General features: G+C 43.3%; 1 protein-coding gene across 1 annotated transcript in view; it reads left to right on the forward strand.

Annotated features, from left to right (window-relative positions):
- The first annotated feature begins 1,350 nt into the window (after positions 1–1,350).
- PTCHD1 (patched domain containing 1) overlaps positions 1,351–20,168 on the forward strand; it is a 22,910-nt gene continuing 4,092 nt past the window's right edge. The window contains exons 1-2 of the mRNA XM_009998495.1: positions 1,351–1,380; positions 3,773–4,433. Coding sequence (XP_009996797.1) covers positions 1,351–1,380; positions 3,773–4,433 — 691 coding nt within the window. The remainder of the gene's footprint in view (positions 1,381–3,772; positions 4,434–20,168) is intronic.

Below are 20,168 nucleotides of genomic sequence, written 5' to 3' on the forward strand. Positions count from 1 at the left end.
CTTATAATAACCTCGTGGACCTTCTGGTTTCTGTGGAAGCCCTTCACCTGGGGCTCTGGGCGTGGGCTCTGGACATGAATGAAAACATCTGTGCACGGCCACAGTTACTTCCTCAGCATGGCAGCAGAGAGGAGGGTGCTGTGGGACTGCAGATCCAGGCGAGGAAGGGGCGGCAGCCCCGCCGTGCACGGGCTGCCACGGACGAGCAAAGGGAGAAGGAGAGAGCCTGCAGCCATGCTGCAGTGCACCCCTACCTGGCACTGAGGTGACAGAGGTTTGTTTTCTATGGTCTGGTCTGAAAAAGCGAAGTGCAGGTATAGAGATGTGTTTGTCCTGAGTCAGGCTTCCCGGAGTTGCGTCCTTGGATGTGCTGAGGCAGTGCTCATCGTACTTTGCTGGGATGAAGGGAATGTCAGGTTTTTGTCCTCTTTGGCTGTTTGCCTCCACCCTGAGACCAAACTGTGTGGCTGGAGTGCATCACAGAGCTTCTCTGAACAGCAGGAGCTTGGAGCAGGCTCTGGGGGCTTCTCGGCTGCCAGGACGTGCCAGGACGCAGAGCTGGCTGCCTGCAGCCCTCCCCTTCCTGAAGCCCCACTGCCAGCAGGTGCGATGGACAGGTCCTGCCCACATGGCACCCCATCCAGCCCAGCATGGACTCGATTGGAGGACTGGACCACTGCTGCAGAATGGGCCCCCATGTCTGAAATGATCATTTCTGAGAAGAAATGAGTGTTTTAGGTATGACATTTAGCTTCTAGCCTTTCCTAAAGGTGAAGTAACAGCTGTGACAGATGAGCTTATTCTATAACCTAAATATTAAAAGAAAGATGTAGAAGGAAGGAAATGCAGCAGTGAAGGAGGGTAGGTAAATAGCAACACACTGATAAAAGTTGCATGGCAGTTTAGTTTCTTCTGAGTTGTGTCACTGGATGCATCCTCTCTAAAGAAGTTGTACTGTGAACCAAATACAGGCAGGAAATTCCTTCTATTCCTCTTATTTGTTTTCAGTTGTGCTTCCTTACACAACACCTGACTTTACCACCATTGCTGATGAAAACCATACAGTAGCTGCCATTATAAAAAAAAATTAAAATCAGATAGCTGTCTTTGATTCAGTAAATCAGGGCATTTTCCCCAAACTGTAATGATGTACATTTGAATTTGTAGCCCAAAACAGCTCTTGCAAAGCAGAACTTTGCAGAAACAAACTGTAAGGGTAGGAAGAATTCCCCATACAGGCTCATTTCTTCAGCATGCTCCTGCAAATCTTTTAATTTGTTTCTTTTTAGAAGAAAGTTGTACAAAAGCCCCTCATCTGTTACACAGACAGGTGCTTGTTCACCCGCCACGATGGAAAATTTTGCTTCTCACCATGGCCAGGTATCGTGTTCTCACAGTACTGTGAAAAGATTTGTTACTTCATTTCATTTCTCAAACTGTCTTTCTAATGTCAATATTGAGTTGTTGTTCCATGGAAAGTAAAAATGTGGAAAAATAAATCCCCATGCTGCTAGAAAAACAAGTTGAGAATATAGGAATTTTGTCATCTTAACTTTCCCTATATGATGTCATATCATCCTGAGGAACAGAGGCTGCGTAACTAAATATATACCCATTACAGATTATATAATGTAGTCACAAAACTATTAGATTCATAGTATAAACAGGGGGTTTTGTTCTGCAAATAGGTCTGAAAAAAATACAAGAAAAGTCACTATGGCTATTTAATTTGCACAGATGCAGGATTTTAGCCATGATTATCAGACATTTTGTCCATTGTCACCAGATGAGTATATAAGCTTTACTGTTTTCATGTACCATATCTTCTATTTTTTTTAATCAGTGTTTGATTTCAGAAGGAACTACTTAGATTAAATACCCCCTAATCCCAATCACTTTAATGGGAGTAGGAGCCTCCTGCCCTCTTCGTATTGCAGTGGAAAACAGCATATGCAAGTATTAAAAAAAAAGAATCATCTCCTTGTAGCTGGTTTTCATTGCCTTGCTCAAAATCTGCAGACAGAAAATAACTGTTCTCCCTTTAAGGAAAAGAAATTACAGTCATTCTTAATTTGGCTCTTCAGCTCCCTAGAAGAGCTGTGTTGCCCCTGTTTTGCAGGTGAAGGAGGGCTTCTCTGTCTTTTATATCAGGCCTGGTTATGTCACCACATCTTTGCAATGCTCCCATGACTGTTTTCTTCAGTGTAGAAGGGATTGGAAGGATAAATCCATGCATTTCTGCAGAGCAGATCCAGTGATTTGCTCCCTACGCAGCAGAAGACGCGTCCACCTGAGCGATGGGGGCTGTGCAGGCTGCCATGTCCACGGGGTGGCTGGGACTCTGCAGCACGAGGGGCACGTGCCCCTCTGCATCATCCCTGTGGAAACCTCAAGAGAATCACATATGTCATCAAGCCGTGCACGGGGCACCTACACAGTGGTGTGGAGGGCCCCTCAGCATTTGAGACGTCAGGTACCACCCTGTGCCAGCTCCAATACAGCAGCTGGAGCTGCTGAACTTTGGGGCTACCCACGACGAAGGACATCGCAGCCACAGGGAGAGTCTGCTGAGACTTATGGCCATGGGTGACATTGCCTTGGCCTCAGCAGCATCCTCACAGAAGGTCTTGGTACTCTGCACGCTTAGAGTGGCACAGGAGGAATTAAATGGTGATAGTGGTGAGTGAGACCTGCACAATTTGCAAGGAGAATGTGCAAAAAAGCATCTAGCACTTTGTTAAGGCTTCCAACGTTAGCAAACTCAAAATTCTACTTTTGAAATATACTGTAACCTCAGCCTATTTGGACCATTCCTTTACTGCCTTTTAGAATTCTGGCATCTTCTGTGTTGACTAAAGCAGATTCAGAAAAGGTTGCAAGAGTTTTCTGTATTTTGTCAAGAAGGGAGGGTAATTTTTCCTCCCTTCTGCTGTTTAAAAATAACTGAATACACTTTGGGTCAGAGCTCAGGCATGGCAAATTTCAAAAGGAGGCAAAACAACTTCCCAAGGAGGTTGTACAATAACTGATAATAACCTGCAGGGCTTCTGATTTTTACTTACCCTCACAATCACAATCTGCTGGAGAGAGAAGGAGAAAACCAGTGTCATTCTCTGCCATTACTTCGTGCTCTCAGACTTGCTGAGGATTTGATGGGGGAAACAGGGAAGGGGAAAGAGGGCAAACTAATTAATGCCAGCTGTCGTATTCCTGCTACACCAACAGTCTCTGCACTTGGGACATGCAGCTGCAGCCTGTCCTTTACTCAGAGTGAATGCTCATCCTGTGCTGCTGCCAGGGCATCCCACACAACTGGCGCCCCCCCAGTCACGTTGCTCTTCTGCCTTCTGTACCTGAAGTTTATCTGTCCAGAGAGTAATTAGGCAATCCCAAGCATGGCATTGTCCCCAGACAGAGTCGGGCTGTAGCTGTCCCTTTTATGTTTGCTCAAATCCCTTGAGATTGGAGGTCCCAGCCTTTTGAGTTTGCTTCTTTAGGGAGGCCGAACAGCAGATGCGCATAGCACAGATGCAGGTCACAACCTACCTGAGCTACCAGCAAAGGATGCAGGGAAATAATGCTGCTGTCGTAATGCATGTGTCCTTTTTTTTTTGCAATGAGTGTGCTATTCATACTGCAGTCACCAGAACTTTTGTTGTTGTTGCTCAGATCAAATAGGAAGGGGACAGAGGTGAGGAGCCAATGTTGTTCTGGCTGCTACTGTGCAGGATGAACTGATGAATAACGTGTTTGATTTCTCTTTCCCTTGTAGTTGCACTCTGCTGTGACCAGGATCCAAGTTCAAAGACCTGGTTTCAATTACACGTTTGCCCATATATGTATCCTGAACAATGACAAGACATGCATAGTGGACGACATAGTGCATGTACTGGAGGAATTAAAGGCTGCTCGTTCTTCTAATCGAACTAATTTTGCAATCACTTACCCGATTACTCACTTAAAGGATGGCAGGGAAGTGTATAATGGGCATCAGCTTGGTGGGGTTACTGTGCACAGCAAAGACCGGGTGAAGTCTGCAGAAGCCATTCAGCTCACCTACTACTTGCAGGCAATCAACTCCTTGAATGACATGGTGGCAGAGAAGTGGGAATCCATCTTTTGTGACACTGTTGAACTTTTCCAGAAATCCAACAGGAAAGTGAAAATGTATCCTTTCACTTCTTCTTCACTGAAGGAGGATTTCCAGAAGACGAGCAGGGTGTCAGAACGCTACCTGATCACAGGCTTGGTCCTTGTGGTCACCTTGGCCATTCTCTGCTGCTCCATGCAGGATTGTGTCCGCAGCAAACCCTGGCTTGGCCTGCTAGGATTGCTGACCGTGACCCTTGCCACCCTGACTGCAGCTGGGATCATCAATCTCACTGGTGGGAAATACAATTCCACCTTCCTGGGAATCCCCTTCGTCATGTTAGGTAACTATCTCCTCTCTCCTCTCTCTTTTGTGTGTTTATGCCACCCTGACGCATTGCCCAGCAAGCAGAGAAGCATCACTGCATGGCTCCCAGTGCCTCCTCCCTGCAATGCTGCCCCGTGCCAAACCCACATGGCCTCTTTGCCTAAAATTTTGTACCTGTGCCAGGATGTTCAAGTCACACCTGGGGCGTAGGAGGATGCAGTGCCCTCGTGGTACTGAGGAACAAGGATGCGTGAATGCCGTGCTTTTGCAAGGGGGGAGCCTCGCGACTGCTTTTCTGTGGATGTTTGATTTGTTTTAGTGGCCAGGGTTGGAGGGAAAGCTCTGCAGAGGTCCCCGTGCTGCAGTGGCGGTGTCAGTGGTGCTGGCAAATCACAGGGGCTGTCTGCATTGGGCATTTGGAGAGCGCTGGTTCCTTCAGGACAGCAGAGTGGTGCTGTCCTGGCTTGGCAGGAGCCTGTCCGTAGGATAAGGTCAGTGGTCGGTTCTGGGTTGTGTTTCTCCTGAAACCCCTGTGTTGGCTGAGTGAGCGTAGGGAGTGTTTCACAGCCCAGGAGGGGAGAGTTTTGCCTCCCCCCAGTCAGGGACGGATCCCTTTGGCTGGTGCCACAGCATCCCATGGCAGAGAGCTAAGGAGAAAGCAGCATCAGCCACTCTCTGGCTTTGGTGCTGGCAGAGGCATCCTCATCTCCCTGGTTTTCATACCGCCATCATTCACCGTGGGGTATGAGGTGGTTTCATTTCATTTTCTTTTCCTCAAGGGTAGGGAAGAGGAGGAGAGAAGGGCTATCAGCTTGCTCCCAACCCAGAATCAGTGCCCTTTCCTGTTGGTGCTAGGGAGTTTGAGACGATGCCATGCATTGTATCAAAACAGGCAGGAGGACTTCACGGGAGAGAAAATGAGCTCGGGAGAGCTCACAGCCTCTTTGTTTGTGTTTGGTTCATAACCAGTGTGAAAAGCTTTGTGCACTGTAGGTGTTTAATATGTCCTCATTCGCGATATTATTCATTTGGGGAGAATAATACATGCATTGATTTGATCACAGCTTCCCCAGCTGAAAATCAGTGCTCAGTAATACTTCAGGTTTCAAGTGTACGTGTCTCCCCTGACTTAGTCACATTGTGTAGTGATTTGGCATGTTTCAGCACAGCTATTTTTATACCCAGCACCAAGTTCCTGTGCTGCCTCCGTACGGTAGCTGTGGTATTGTTGCACTTTAATTAAAGACTATGCTTCAGTGCATCACAGTACCAGTTAATGTACAAAATATATTCAGTGACAAAGAGAATTCAGCTATATTACATTGGCTCTCATTTTCAGATGACATCCATGAAAATTAAACTGTATCATAAACTAGAAGAAATGCAGCACTGCATTTCTAGGGAAAGTCAGAGGCAAAAGAAGTCTAGCATTCTAATCTGAGTCTTTGGTTTCTTTTGTGGGTTTTTATGCCTGTGTATGTATTACAAAATTCAATTCCTCAAACTGAGCAGTGTATATTACATATAGTATTACATAGGAGGGAATTTCCAGATGTGTTGCAAGAGTAGTAGAAAAGCAGTCTGAAGTCCAGACATGTGAAATGAAAGTACCTGGCAAAAGTGACTCGAAAATATGAAATGTTAGCTCTGTTTAGGGATCAAAGCATCTGCTCGCTGGAACAGTGTTTCAGATCTTTAATTCACTAATAGTGACTATGCTGAGACTTGAAATCTTTGAAGACTTAAGAGATAACTATGAAAAGTTTCACACTTCTATTTTAGTGCTCCTTGAACTGCCAAGCTGTATAGCTAACTCTGCTTTTTCCTTTGGTTGTTTTTTTTTTATTATTTTTTTTATTTATGGGTTGGGGTTCTTTTTGGTCTTGCTTAGTTGAAGTATACCACTCTTAAAAGAAGTAAGTTCCAAATACACAGCTCAGTTCTCACTGTGTATGAGTCAAGACAGCAGCCAAATTCATGTGAATCTTGTCTGCTTCCCCAGCTGCATAAAATCTCCCTAGGGACAGGAATATCAACAGGTGAACAGAAGGCACTGTAGACATTTTGGAGTTTTTAATGAGAACTGTTTTAAAGCAGCAGATAGCAAGAAAGGAAGAGTTTCCTTTTTTTTTTTTCCTGCAGTTCAACGGAACAATTGAGCATGCATTTCAAAATTGATTTCATTCCTATCTGTTGTTTTGCTTACAAAGGTTGCTTTAACTCAAGGTTAACAGAAGGCTGGAGACAGAATCTGCTCTCCATTATAGCCCACTGAGCTACTTCCACTTAATTTCAGTGACCATCATATTAGAGCATAGATAAACTGACCTTTAGAAAACTAACGTATTTCTACATTTCTACAGTGTAGTCCTGTAGCTATTACTCATAATCTCATGGCTAAAAGCAAAAATTAGAAAGAAAAAATTATTACACTAGACACATTTCAGGCAAGGCGCCTTTACTGGTATAAATCATTAATGAAGTTTCCCTGATTAATAGCAGCTGAGGATTTTTAACTTTTCAACAGCATCACAGAGCCAGGGAGGGGGGGAGACACTGTCCAGACATCATGTGCCCTCTTGCCACAGGACAGGATTACATCTTTCCTAGCAGATAATTCTCACCCTGCCTTTTTGTCTCCTCCTTGGGCCACCTCCCTCTGTGTTGCGCTGCGCTACCTCTATGGTATGAGCATCATGTGTAACCCTTTTGCGACTCAGCTCTCCTCCTTATTTATCTCCTGTATCTGGAAAACAAGTTTCTTTTCTTTGCAGATTTGGGACCACTCTCACTTGCCCAGTCTTCTTCCTTTTCATCCCAGGTTTCCTCAGACTATGCTTTCCAGACTTGAAGCAATCCCCTTGCTTTTGGCTGCTCCATATCTTCCATGGAGTGCGGTGCCTAAATCCGGGTGCAGGATTCAGACTGAAGCTTTCAGCAGCAAGTACAGTAGGAGGATGATTTCACACATCTTGCATATGGCACTGCTGTTCATACATCCCCATATGACATCCGTTTTTTTCTCAGCAGCATGAAATGGTTGGCATTTGGTTGGTGGCACATGGTAATTGACAGATCCTTCATGTCACTTTCTATCCTGTTTGCACAATCCATTATTCCAATCAACATGTAGAAGTTTGCCTTTGTCCTTGCTTAATTATAACTTGTTTATCTCACACCCTTTCTCTTCTTTAAGTTCGTCTTGAGACCATCACTGCCGTTCCAAGATGCAGTAGCTGAAATTGGTTAGCAAGGTCTTGCTATTATTAATATTTTCAATAATTACTTTCTGAACAATTAGTTTGTCCAGTCACAAGCCCATTCTAATAATTAAGGCAACTTGTCTGCAAAATACTCCCTTCAACGTGCTCCATAATACTTGATTTCGTTAATCCTGTTTTCTGTGACATCTCTTCTGTATCAGCCATTTCCAATAACAAACAAGCTGTGGTGAAGGGTACCAGCTTCTGTAGGTGTTGGATCAGTAGGACAATTTTAAATTATTAAATCACCATGGTTTACCTAAGCTCAAACTGTGGAGACGTAGGCAGAAACATATTTTGCCTTCTCCACCTGTTAAATCTGAAATACTGGTTTAAGCACTTTGTGCTTTGGGTTTAATCACCTTTGTGTTAGTTAATTCTAATTTATTTTACTATTTAATTAAGGCAGGTAACTCAGCTCATGAAAGGTGACTCATTAAGCCAGAATAACTCAGTCATTGATGACTGCACACGGCCTGCGTATGTCACAACCATGATGATTTTTATGTTGTGGCAGGTTTCTTCTTAGCCCTCACTGGCTGCTAACTGAATGGCAAAAAGTTGAAGCCAGGAGGGGACCAAGCACCCACGGAGAGTCTGTGCTGGGGGGTGAGCTAGCAGAGGGCAGGCAGGCTGCAGCTGCTCTCTGCTCTAGGGATATCTTGTCAAGTCAAACTGGGAACTTTTCTTCTTGATGTCTGGATTTACACAGGTACTTCTGATGTGAAAGTGAAGCCTAAAAGCTGTAAAACTTGGCAGGCTCCCACCATTCATCTGGGCATGTTTTGAATTAGCATATGCCTCTGTGCTTTTTTAAAACTATCATCTGCATTTGTCAGTGTGTAAACAAGTAATTTAAGGACAAGATTATTCACATGCCTAGTTCACGTGGAATACTTTGCTGGATTAAGGCTGTTCATTTTTGACCCTCAGAACAAAATATTACATTCTTCAATTTGGCCGAATTTAAAATAGCCAATTTATAGTGTCAGCTGGAAAGCAGAATTAAAATTCTGATTTCTTTATTGCTTGCTCCACTAAAAACTACAGATGTTTGGTCTGGCACAGATGCTAATGTATTCATCCTAAGTTTCCCTTACGCATTAAATGCTGTTTAATAACTGCCAATCCTTTAAAAATGCCAGTTTCCACAAAAAATCCAGAGTGTTACCAAACAAACCATTGGACAACAAGCAGCACTGACTGAACAAGTTTTTGGCATGACTTTTTTTACCTCCCAGAGGTGGGGCACAGCGTTTAACTTAGAGACTCAAAAGAAAATTGCAGTATTGCCCTTTGCACTGACGAGAAAACTAGCAATCTGTTTCCTATTCCTCTAGAAACTCCTAGGGCTTATTTGGGGAGAGGCAGCTCTCTTCAGCTGCCAAGTTGAAAGCATCAGCTCTGTGAAGTCGCAGTGGAATGCCAGGCACTGCCAGATACGGGCAGGGACACAGGGCCGGCTCCACGGACTTATATTTAGCCTCTGATGCTGGCGGGGGAAAACCGGTTAGCGGTTATGAGAGCAGCTCGAGCTTGCAGCTTGCTGTAAACGAAAATGATAGCCAGCCTTGTGTGAAACTCAGCAAAACAGGGACAAATGCAGATATCTCTTCTTACCCCCTCCCTCCATCCTCCCATCATGTCCCACCATGTCTGTACCTCCTTCCTGGTAAGATACGAAGCGAAAATGGTCAACAGAGCAGGTCCAGAGAGGGACAGCTGGGAAGGAGCAGGTGAAGGCGTTGAGCAGGACCCAGGCAGGGTCCTCCTGAGGTCCAGTCATGGGGGGAAAGTCTGGGGGAGAAGGAGGCTGTGTGGGACTGTGTCTGGCAGGAGGGAGCACAGGAGCAGGAGAGGTGTGAAATGCTTTGGGAGATACCCAGAGGTACCAGGGCTCTAGGAGCACCTCCCAGATGCAGAGAAGCACCGATCACTTCTCAGCAACACCAGTCTGTTGGATGCACACTTTCCATGTGGCTCGCCTGGGGAGAGCCGTGCTGGTGAAGTGAGCTGAGATGGTAGCACAGTGGCTTGGTGGATACAAAAAGCTGTAATGGCAAATGTGGGATTTGAGGTCAGAGACAGTTGGCAAAGAAAGTCACAAGGAAAATGTTAGGAAAAAGAAGAGGGAATTTTGGTTTTGATGATGCAAGTGAAAAGCACAGGACAGGTAAGAGGATTGCTGAAGGTCGGGGTCTGTAAAGTCAACAGGTAGCTAAACCAAGCAGGGCAGCTAAGAAGCAACATGAAAATCCTGAGAGGATGAGGGTGCTCACTGGAGCTGCACCACATTGTCAGTAAGAGCTGGCCAGCTCCTTCTTCAGATTTCTGGAAGCGCATGCTGGTAGGGAGCTGCAGCATATGCCTAATTTTTACGCCCTAAAAGCATTCATTATCCTCCCTATCAAGCACCCAAGTGTTTGCTATATTCAATAAAGCTTAAGTGTCAACACTGGTTAGAGAGAGAGAGTTTCAAAGAGAGAGAAGCAGCCACTGCACAGGTCTCTCTGGTGTCCTTCAGTCTACACATAAAGGTAACGCACACATGAATGTTTGACTTTGTGTAGTGCTTCTCCACTGATTTTCCTGTTGTCAGTTAATAAAAATGTGAAGCTTACTGGGTCACACATTTTTATTCCCTGAGTTAAACCTTTTTCTTTCCCTGTCCAGCTGCCCCTCTGCCATTCTTCATGCTTGGGGAGAAGCATGCCCTACCCCAGCTGGCTGCCTCAGCTTGCTGCCCTGGTGCCTCTTTATGCCATCTCATCCATCTCATTTGCAGTCTCTAGAAGTCTCCATCAGGTTTCACTTGTCTCCCTGCTCCAGGCCACGGCATCTCCTTCCTGATGCCTTCACAGCTCTCAGCATTCTTTAGCCACCCTAACGTCCTTCATCTTTTCTCCTATGCTCCCCACTCCTACCAGCATCCCCCCTCTGCCATTTTGTTGGGTTTTTAATTTCTCTCCCATCCTTCTCTCTCCTCAGCCACAGCTGGGCTTGTTGTTCCTATCCTTTCCCCTATATTCTTGAATAACTTCCTTGGCTCCCAAACAGGTCCCCACCATACCCTGCCATTGTATCTCAGCTGTTTCAGATTTCTCAGTGATTTCCACTGTTCATCCCTTTTTTTGGTTGTTGTTGTCAAGGTACTCCAAGAGTGCCCTGGAAGTACACTAGGTTTTTTGTCACTCCATCTGCTTAACTTTCCCACTTCAACCCTGTGCAGTTATGCACAGTTATGCTCCTAAAACATTTCGTGCTTTGTTCCTTTCAGTCCCCTTCTCATAAATAAATTATCTGGGTTTATCTACCCTGAGCAGGATCCCAGGCATGTCATTTTCCTAGTCATTCTTCTTTCCTCTACTTCTTCTCTCCTCAGTCCCTCGGTCTCTTCCTGAGCTCTCTGAGCAGCCATGCATCTTCTTCAGTCCCTGTGGCATCACCCTAGCATTCCTGTTCTTTAAGGCAAAGAGCAGAAGTAGGTCCCCAGGCCACCTCTCTTCACTTAATGTATCAGTGAGTCTTCTTACCAAAGTCAGTGTTTTCCATCTGAAGCTGAGGTGATTAACCATTTCCTCCACTTGCTCATCTCCCTCTCTCCAGTTCTTCTACTGAAGGGTTATGCCCCAGGCCCCTGAGGAACCCAAACACCAAGAAGCCACTAACATAGGGGAAGGAAAGAGGCTTAAAGCATGGATGGCAGCAGAGTGTTTTAGACACTTGAACCAGCCCTTCCCATGCAGTGCAAAAGTGGCAAGGAGAACGTGCACCTGGCCATGTGTGGTGGCAACACAGCCAACGTGTCCGTGTTCCTCCCTCACCACCAAAAACCCCAGTGAAATCCTGGCACTCAGACATGCTTCTTGACTTCAGGAGAGTATCAATGACTCTGTAAATACAATGCTTTTTGGAAAAGGGGAGCTGTATCTGTAGGAAGTTTGTCCAGAGAACACCTTGATACTGAAACCAAGTGCTGTACAATGATTAAGATCAGGCATTGCCTCTTGGCTGGTGGTGCCCCACTATGCACTTATTGCATATGGTAAGTGTCTTACAGGTGATGCAGTGCATTTAATGAGAATTCATTTATGCAAACAATAGCAAAAAGATGTTATGCTTTTACTGCCTGTATTCTTTTAACTGCAGAGAAGTCAGCGTGTGCAGTAGTTTTAATGGAAGGGCTCATCAAGAGTCGTCCCAAACAGTCAGAGGTAGTGAGAGTTTGGCTCTGACATCCTGCTTCTCTTTAAGTAGTGAAGTTCCTCAAGGGAAAATTCCACATATTTGAATACATACTGGAAGTTCATGGGTTAGAGAAAAGGAACATTTTGCTATCTATATATGTATATAAGAAGGACATATATCTATATTTGCATACTGGACTTGGCTGGTCAGTGAAGACCTGGGATGGGGCAGCAGGAACTAAGGTGACTATAGGTCTTTCAGTGAGAGAGAGACTGCATGTTTTGTGCAGCTAACAAAAGACATTCCCCCAAAATAGGCAATAGCAGAGAGGCCTGTGTGGCAGGCAATAGGCCTGCTGTTTTCAAGTCATGAGACATCGATGTTCTGGCAGAGGACATTGGCAGTGGTGGAATAAGTAAAGCCTGGGTGCTTGGTGGAAAGCCCAAGCAGAATTCCAAACTTGTAATGATTTTTCTTACATTTTTTTTGGTCAGTAAAAATAATAGGTCTTATGTGCTTTAACTGAAGTTCTGCAAGTTTTTGAACATATGGTTGATCTATATATGATAAGAATAGTGACAAACGTCAATTAAACAGGAGAATTTAAGGGTATGCCTGAGATGTTTTAGTTGCAGCTTTCTCATCAGAAATGAGGAACTTGAAGTGTTGTAAACTAATTCATATGCCACTAGGAAAATACTCCTAGAAGCAACTGATATTTTAGCATTTGGACTTAGAAATTTAAAGCAGATTTAAAATATTATTTAGCCCTAGATATACTCACTGTGTCTTACTCTCTCTTCAGGAACCATCATGTTTTATATGTCAGTTGGCTATTCTGTGACAAGGTAAACATTAACCTTGCGCAGATGGTTGCAGGTAGCTTTTATTTACCTTTAAGTAATTTTTTTTCACACAGCATGCATAAAATCTGCTCCAGACTCACTTTGCAGGGAAAATCAGTTTGCAATTTTGTTTGCTGATATGAATCTAAGCATGTCATGTGTGAGATGGAGCCCAGTGCTACTGAACATAACACTACCTCTGACCACCTCCTTGGCTTGTGAGGCTTCGTGTACATACATCATGGGGGAAATCAGTCTTGCTGACCACTCTTGTTACTCCTTTACTACGTTGGCACTGGACTTCACTGTCCTGTGCAGCTCCCCTGGTGCAGAAGGTGGTCCTGGATAGCCCCATGTACCCCACACAGCTGCAGCCCTGTGCCCTCCCCATCTTGTCATCCTCCACACCACAAGACTGTCTTTATCCCTGGTTCTTTGAATAACAGCATAGGCATGACTCTGGGCTGCCTGGGGTATTTTGTAATGTTTCTGGATTCAGAATGGCAAAGAGGCGTTGCTGGGAGGACCAGGGGACTCCTGGGCAAGGAAGCCCTTGGGAGGACAGCCTGAGGTAGATGCTCCCCTGGTGTTTGCCCCAGTGCTGCAGGTTTGCACCTGTAGCCTGGGTCTGGCTCAAATGCTTTGGGTTTGGAAGTGCACAAAGTCTGAGTAGTCGAGAGATGAGCATAACATGCAGACATAAATATTCCAGCTGCTCAAAGCAGATTTCACTAACGTTCAGCGCCTTCTGTGGCGCAGGGAAAAAAAAACTGCAACTTTTAACTTTTGCCAGGTCTTGCATGAAAACAGAGAGAAGCAAATTGCATGTTTAAACAGGGTTGACAGCCTGCTATTTAAACACCAAAAGAAGCCTTTACCAATTATTAAGTGGAATTAAATATTCACTTTATGTATAAAAATAGATTTTGAACCGTAACTTGCTTTGCTTATCTGCCCTTCTCAAAACAAAAGAGCCACTCAAGCTTTCTCCCAAATGTATTTCTGTTTTTAAAATATGCTTATCTGACATTCTTGCTATCACTATAACAAAACTGCAAATGTTACATTGGTTCAATAGTAGAAAGGGTCATCCTAGCAAAAAAACAGCATTTTCTGATAGCTAAATCATTAATTTTTACTCTATTGAAATCAGTGGGGCTATTCAAGGTTAACCACACGCTTGCTGAATTACCCATAGAGGCTATTGATTTGAATTGAATTTGTTATGGTTTTAAAAAGATAATTTGAAAATGTAATATTAAATGAGATTATTTTTTATAATGAATAGCTTTAAAATACACATGCTCCAGAAATAAAAAGTGGCAAACCATGTTATTGCCATTGCTGATCAGGGATTCTGATGAAGACTAGGAATATGAATATGGAGGCATTGCTTAATCCTCCTTATTTTAAATAAGTATTTCTTATTTAAATTGTTTTCTCTTATATAGGTAGAAAAGTGACAGGAGCGTCTACCCATCTTGTGTATATGTACATATGTCTTCAGAGCTAGAAATTTATATGTAGAATTATTTTCATTTCATTAGTTAGATGGAAATCATGCTCTTAAAATGAGGTGGTAATTTGTACTTTTTCTAAAACATTGACTCGTTGTTTCTTCGCCACGATAAAAGAGAGTACTGGGGAGTTTATAACTGGGCTGCACAGTGTACCCCAAGTGTCACTGTGTTCTCACCATTTAGGGTGAGGCCAGGAGCGTCAGGGTGATTTGGGTTTGTCAGTGCATTCTTTGTGCAAGTGTGTACTTTTTAGTGTGACTTGGAAAGAGCTACACTTGACCAAAGCAGGCTGTTTCATGGAAGAACAGAGAGCTAATCCTGTGCTGCACCTCCAAAAGCTATGTTTAGAATCATAGGAAGGTAGGATATTACAGCACACATTCACTGCCATCAGACTGGGATCAGAATTACTCTGGTGCAGCAGATCTGTTGAGGTCTTACGAGGAACTTAGCCCCCCGTTTTAAGCTGTGTTTGGTGGTGCTACACCTGACCCACATGAGACATACACCTTGACCCGGGTTTCCAAGTGCACCCTGTCTTCCTGCCAGTGCATTGATGGAGCAGTTTGAGCGCAGGTGTAACGGCCCAGAGAGCTTTTCTGCAGGATCTACAATTAAAAATAACATCATGGTCTCGTAGCGTGAAGCACTGAGCACCAGCTGAAGGTTTCTTCTCAGCATGTTCCAGCCAATGCGGTGTGTTGTGCAGGGACACTTTCTCTTCAGTGGTGTGTTTCTGTGGGCACAACCGCCCACAGCTGTGAAGCACAGCAGATACTGGGAGCATAACATTAAACATTTTGGTTTCTCTTATTTTGTTGCCAAGTAGATACAGCACAAAACGCAACTGTCTCTCTGGAGACCGAGGCAGATTTTTATCTGGTGTGAAGGCACCAAGATGCTGGTGGTTTTGATCCTGGTAGTAAGCTGGGGAATAGATGGGCAGGTCTGGGGCTTTCTGACTGGGATGGCTGCTGCAGTTGTAAACACAGTTGGAGAGATCAGCCTGACAATTGAGAGTGAATGGCTAATATTCAAATGTAAAGCAGTCCCAGAGACTGATCTGCTGGTATTTTGCCTAGATGCCTAACAGAACAACATAGCTAATTTCAGTATGTTTCTGTTTTGGGAAGATCCCAAGTAAGATGTTAACATCTGCAGGCATAGTACACCCTATTGAGATATGTGTAAAATTTAGTAGTCTTTAAAGCAATAATTGCAAATACTGAACAGCATTGCCATAATATTTTTTAGGTATGTTTTCATACAATACAGACATGTAGGGTCTCTGTGACTGGAGGTAAAGGAGACATAGCAGTATGTACAGCCCACACTTAACACCAATACATCCCATCCTGTATCTTCATGTGTTGTTCTTAATCCAGCTACCACACCTGCCCGTAGCCTTCATGCTTGCTTGCCCTTCGAACCTGTGCTGGGAGGTACAAAACGAAGTCAGGCTGTGCTTGGGTGGCTGGGACCTCACTAGTGTTGCAAATTAGGACTCTTTTAAAACTACACAACTGTCCGCAGTGCTCGGTGCTCTTGCCACAGTTCTCCCAAGACAAACACTGCTGCCTGGAAACAGTTGATTGGGTGTGTACCTTATAGGATGCTAGTTTCCTGTAGGATTTTTACTCTACACTGTGAACTGGGCCCCAGAAAATACACATGCAAGCATAGGATTTGCAATGCATTTTCTTTGCCCTACAGGACCGTTTGGGATGGGCAGGTCTGCAGGCAGTGGGATGTCTGACGATGCACACACACCCTTTGAGGCACTCATGCAGCAAAACTAGCATTGCAGCACCGTTTATGGACCACAGAGGTAGATTTAACTCAGTTAAAGTAACCCACAGTTTGTTGGCTAACAAGCTAACAGCCTGCTAATGGTGATTTAACTGCTCAGCTCAACCCATGCCACTAAATTATGATAAATGCAGTGAGAACTGTCATATAAGCAAGGCTTGGTGCTGATTCTGTCTGCATACTGAAGGATCTCAGTTAGCTGCAGTATTTTATTATTTTAGGGAGAACAGAGTATGAAGCCAAACGTTTGCTTCAACTGGATGCAAATTCTCACGCTCTGCCTGCATATTTCAGTAGGACTTGGAACCTGCTGTATGTTCCAAGGTAAAATTCTGCCTGCTGAGAGAGGCCACATGAGGCAGGACGCATATGTAGTCAACAACTGGTAGATTCCAACTCCTGGGGCAAAGGGAGTCCGGATTAGCAGTCTCACTTGGCTTTTCAGAAGATGGGAGTTGATGAGCTCACTGACCTAGCTGGAAAAAGTAAGTCAGCAGGGGGAGATTATCTCAGCCTCTTTGTTGACATTACTGTGGAAAGCAGTCCCAGAGTTGAGAAGTGTATACATTGTTATTTTTAATACTGTCAGCTAGGAAAACTCATTGTACTTGCATTGTATCATACGTTATTACAGGTATCATTTTGGAAAGGGCAATTCCTGGGGCGTGATTCTGATTTCCCATGTGCTAATTTTGCACAAGTGCAGTTCTTGAGACCTTGCCTGCATAGGCAGCAGGCTGGAATATTAGTTTATTGCATCCTAGCCATTTAATGTTAATTCATCCAGTGTATGGCTCTGTGGATGATATTCCACTCCGCTTTGAATGTGAATCAGTTTGTCTTTCACAGAGTTCCAGAAAGCAAGCTGGTGGACCACAGCTGGCCCTCTGTAGAGACACACACTTTTTCACAGCACGCTAAATTCCTGTTGCAGACAAGTGCTCCTGTTCAGTGGGATGATTTCAGGCTTGAATCAGCCTAAGTGAGACAACATTCATCCAACTGAACGGACAGTGTTACAAGGATGCAGCCATTACAGTACAAGCAAAAACCTTAAATCAAAATTCAGACTTAACCTCAGTAACTCCATCAGAGCATGTTTCCACTTCAGGGTTTTGCCTACCCCATTTACAAGGCTCCCATACATCTTTCTATGACTCATTCCCAATTTCAGCCAGTCTTTTGTGCCATCAGTGTCAAGAAAATATTTCAGATTAAAAAGTGACTCTCTCAAAAAAGAAAAAAGAAAAGGTTGATGATGTTTCTAACCCCGACCATTCTTTTAGTCCAATTTAGACTACAAACAGGTGAATTAATAGCAGTGAGGGAGCAGCAAAATTTGGTAGGGGAGGGGAAACAGTGGCTGAGAAGGGGGAAACACCTCTTAACACAGCTTTGCTGCTAGAGGATTCTTCCCCCTTTGGAAGACAGTTTGGTGCTTTATTTGTCTTAATTCTGGCAGTTAATGGGCAACATATGTACTGGTGCAGCATTCAGCCTCACTGAGGTGGAAATCAATCATTATTAGCGTTTTGTGTGCCACTTCATTAAAATGGGATGAATAAAACTAATTACCCCTGAAACGTGACCTTCCACACAGAAGGCTGGAGCTTCACAACCTGTAAATGAGACTTTATTCAGAGAGATTGTACTCAAGTATCAAACACACATGCATATACACACACAACCTTCTAAACAGTAAGAGTGAAAAAATGAGAGCTACGTGTATTCTCTGCTTTCAGAGGTGGGTAAGACTACAAGAGGAAACAAAACCTTGTTCTCAGTCTTACAGAGTCTATTTGAATACCTAAACCTCATCCTATCACAATGAGATCGAAACCTCACATGATTTTAGTGCAAAACTGAACATATCCCTTAATCATTAAACAATAAAAGCTGGCAGCAGCCTTTGTTTTAGGGAAGCAATTAAGCCAAGCGAATAAAGAGCTCATCTGTGACTCTGGTGACTGGGAGGTCACTTTGCTGCCCTCCCACAGGCTCTGGGGCTGCTTTAAATCCCTGCACTCCTCTGCTTCAGTCCTGCCATTTACCAGACAGGAGCGGAGCCAAATTTAAACCTAGGCTGCTGATGCCCATTCATACAGGCCGGTTGCTTGAACAACCACTTAGCAGGGGAAAGGATGCATTTCTTTTTTGAGCTTTTAAAATGGTACTAAAAATAACAGTTTAAGTGCCTGCACATAAGTAGTGTTTAAAATGAGGGAAATAATTTGGTCATTTTAAGCAACAGAAAATTTTGCCTTAGTTTTCACAGCTTCCTACAAGTGTTCTTTTTCTCTCATACATGCTCTGTATTGATTTTTCAGAACGTGTGTAATTGCAAGACTTGATCCTGAAGGAGGCAAATTAAACTTTTTATAGCATTTTCAGGCTACTCATAAAAGCATTGTATTTAAGACAGGCATAATTTATTTGTGTTATTGCTGATACTGTTATTAGCTTCTATAATTAAAACTAGCCCACCTCAGCCCATAAAACATCTAAGCTTCTCAGAAATAACAGTGACTATCTTCTTCATTTTCTTTGGCAACATAAGCCAGAATTGCTGTCCTCAGTCATCCAAGACATGTGGTAGGTGTAGTAAAATGCCATAGTAAGGAAAAAAAATTTTGGTCCCTGTTTTCTCCAATACCTTTTTCTTACTCCTCTAAGAATTTACTTTGCCCATTCAGAACCTCTTTTCTTCAAAAAACTCCCGTCTTCCCATGTACTCATACTCTTAGCTCATGGTTGCACAGGCTCAATGTAGGGCACTAGCAGTGAATCATAATAGCAAGTGTCAACAGGACAAGATCTCCAGTAGCCCATTAGGTGTTTGAGTTAATATCTATTATTTACTGAATGACTGTGAATAATGAACAAATTGCTCCAAATCATTACAGATTTGTGGCTTAATCTCTAGTAAAGAGGGATAATCAGTTAAAGTAATTACAGAACTTATTTGGAGGGAAAAAATTGCCTTCTTTTGCATTAATATTATATAGGGAAGACATAGCACCAGCCAGAGAAATAGTTGTGATTTGTGCAAATCAATTAGGGATGCAAAATATGGAAACTCTGAAATTATGGAATGGTGAAAGAAATTCTCACAAAATGGTTCCATGGATCTATCTGCCCTAATATGTATGGATTAGATTTATACAAGCATCTGCAAATTAGACAATGTTGGAGACTGTCACCCCAAGTTGAGCTTGCAGTATTTAGAGGAGTAAATTAGGTTTGGTAAATCCCATTCTCGCTACATAAGGCTCATCTTTGGACTGCCATGCGTAATTTGTGCACGACTTTGGGCTTCATTTTTTTCTCAGAGGATACTGGGTCAGGTCAGTAGTGCCACTGATACAAAAATGTAAAAGTGTGCAAGTTTGTCATTTGGAGTGGTCTTCCTATAGGTAAATTAGAATTTTGTAGCTATTGTATGAGTGGACAGAGGAATCACAAAATGTACAATTGAAGGAAAACACTTAATTCCTAGCACACGGAAAACAGCAAAAGGAACTATCTCAAAATAGAACAATACCAAAATGTTTTCCTGTTGGCTTTGCAGAGCACATATGGTGACACTTCTTTGTACATTTACTTGAGCAATTCTGTAAATCAGATTCCATTTTAGGTAGTCTTTAAGATTGTTTCAGAGCAAATGGTGGGTTTATGTTTACTCCTTCAAGAAAATATGTAGTATCAAGAGTCACTTTATCAGATATTGTCCAAAATCTTATACCTGTTAAAAAGTCATGCTCAGCATCATCCTTAATTAGCTCTAAATTATTTCATTCATGACAAAGCCAGATGCAGCTATTTGAATATTTTTAGGTAAGAGTCTATTAACGCTGGAATGTTTTTTTACAAAAACATGCTATAGCTAAAGCTCACAATGGAAGTAATTTGTAATATTCAATGATCTCATCTTACACTGTTTTGCTCACTCGACACTAATGCATATGATGCCATGTGAAATTCTCAGACGAGCCTGTCTGCAGGGATTATGGGAGCCATAAATGGATTAAACCTCTTACTCGTTGCTTTGGCAAGTGATCAGTTACATTTAAATAAAGGTCAGTCTGTCTTTACAAAGAACACACTGAAAGCAAACTTAATAGCTTTC

This window comes from Chaetura pelagica, unplaced genomic scaffold (genome assembly GCF_000747805.2).
Source record: "Chaetura pelagica isolate M959 unplaced genomic scaffold, ChaPel_1.0 scaffold265, whole genome shotgun sequence".
NCBI classification, from domain to species: Eukaryota; Metazoa; Chordata; class Aves; order Apodiformes; family Apodidae; genus Chaetura; species Chaetura pelagica.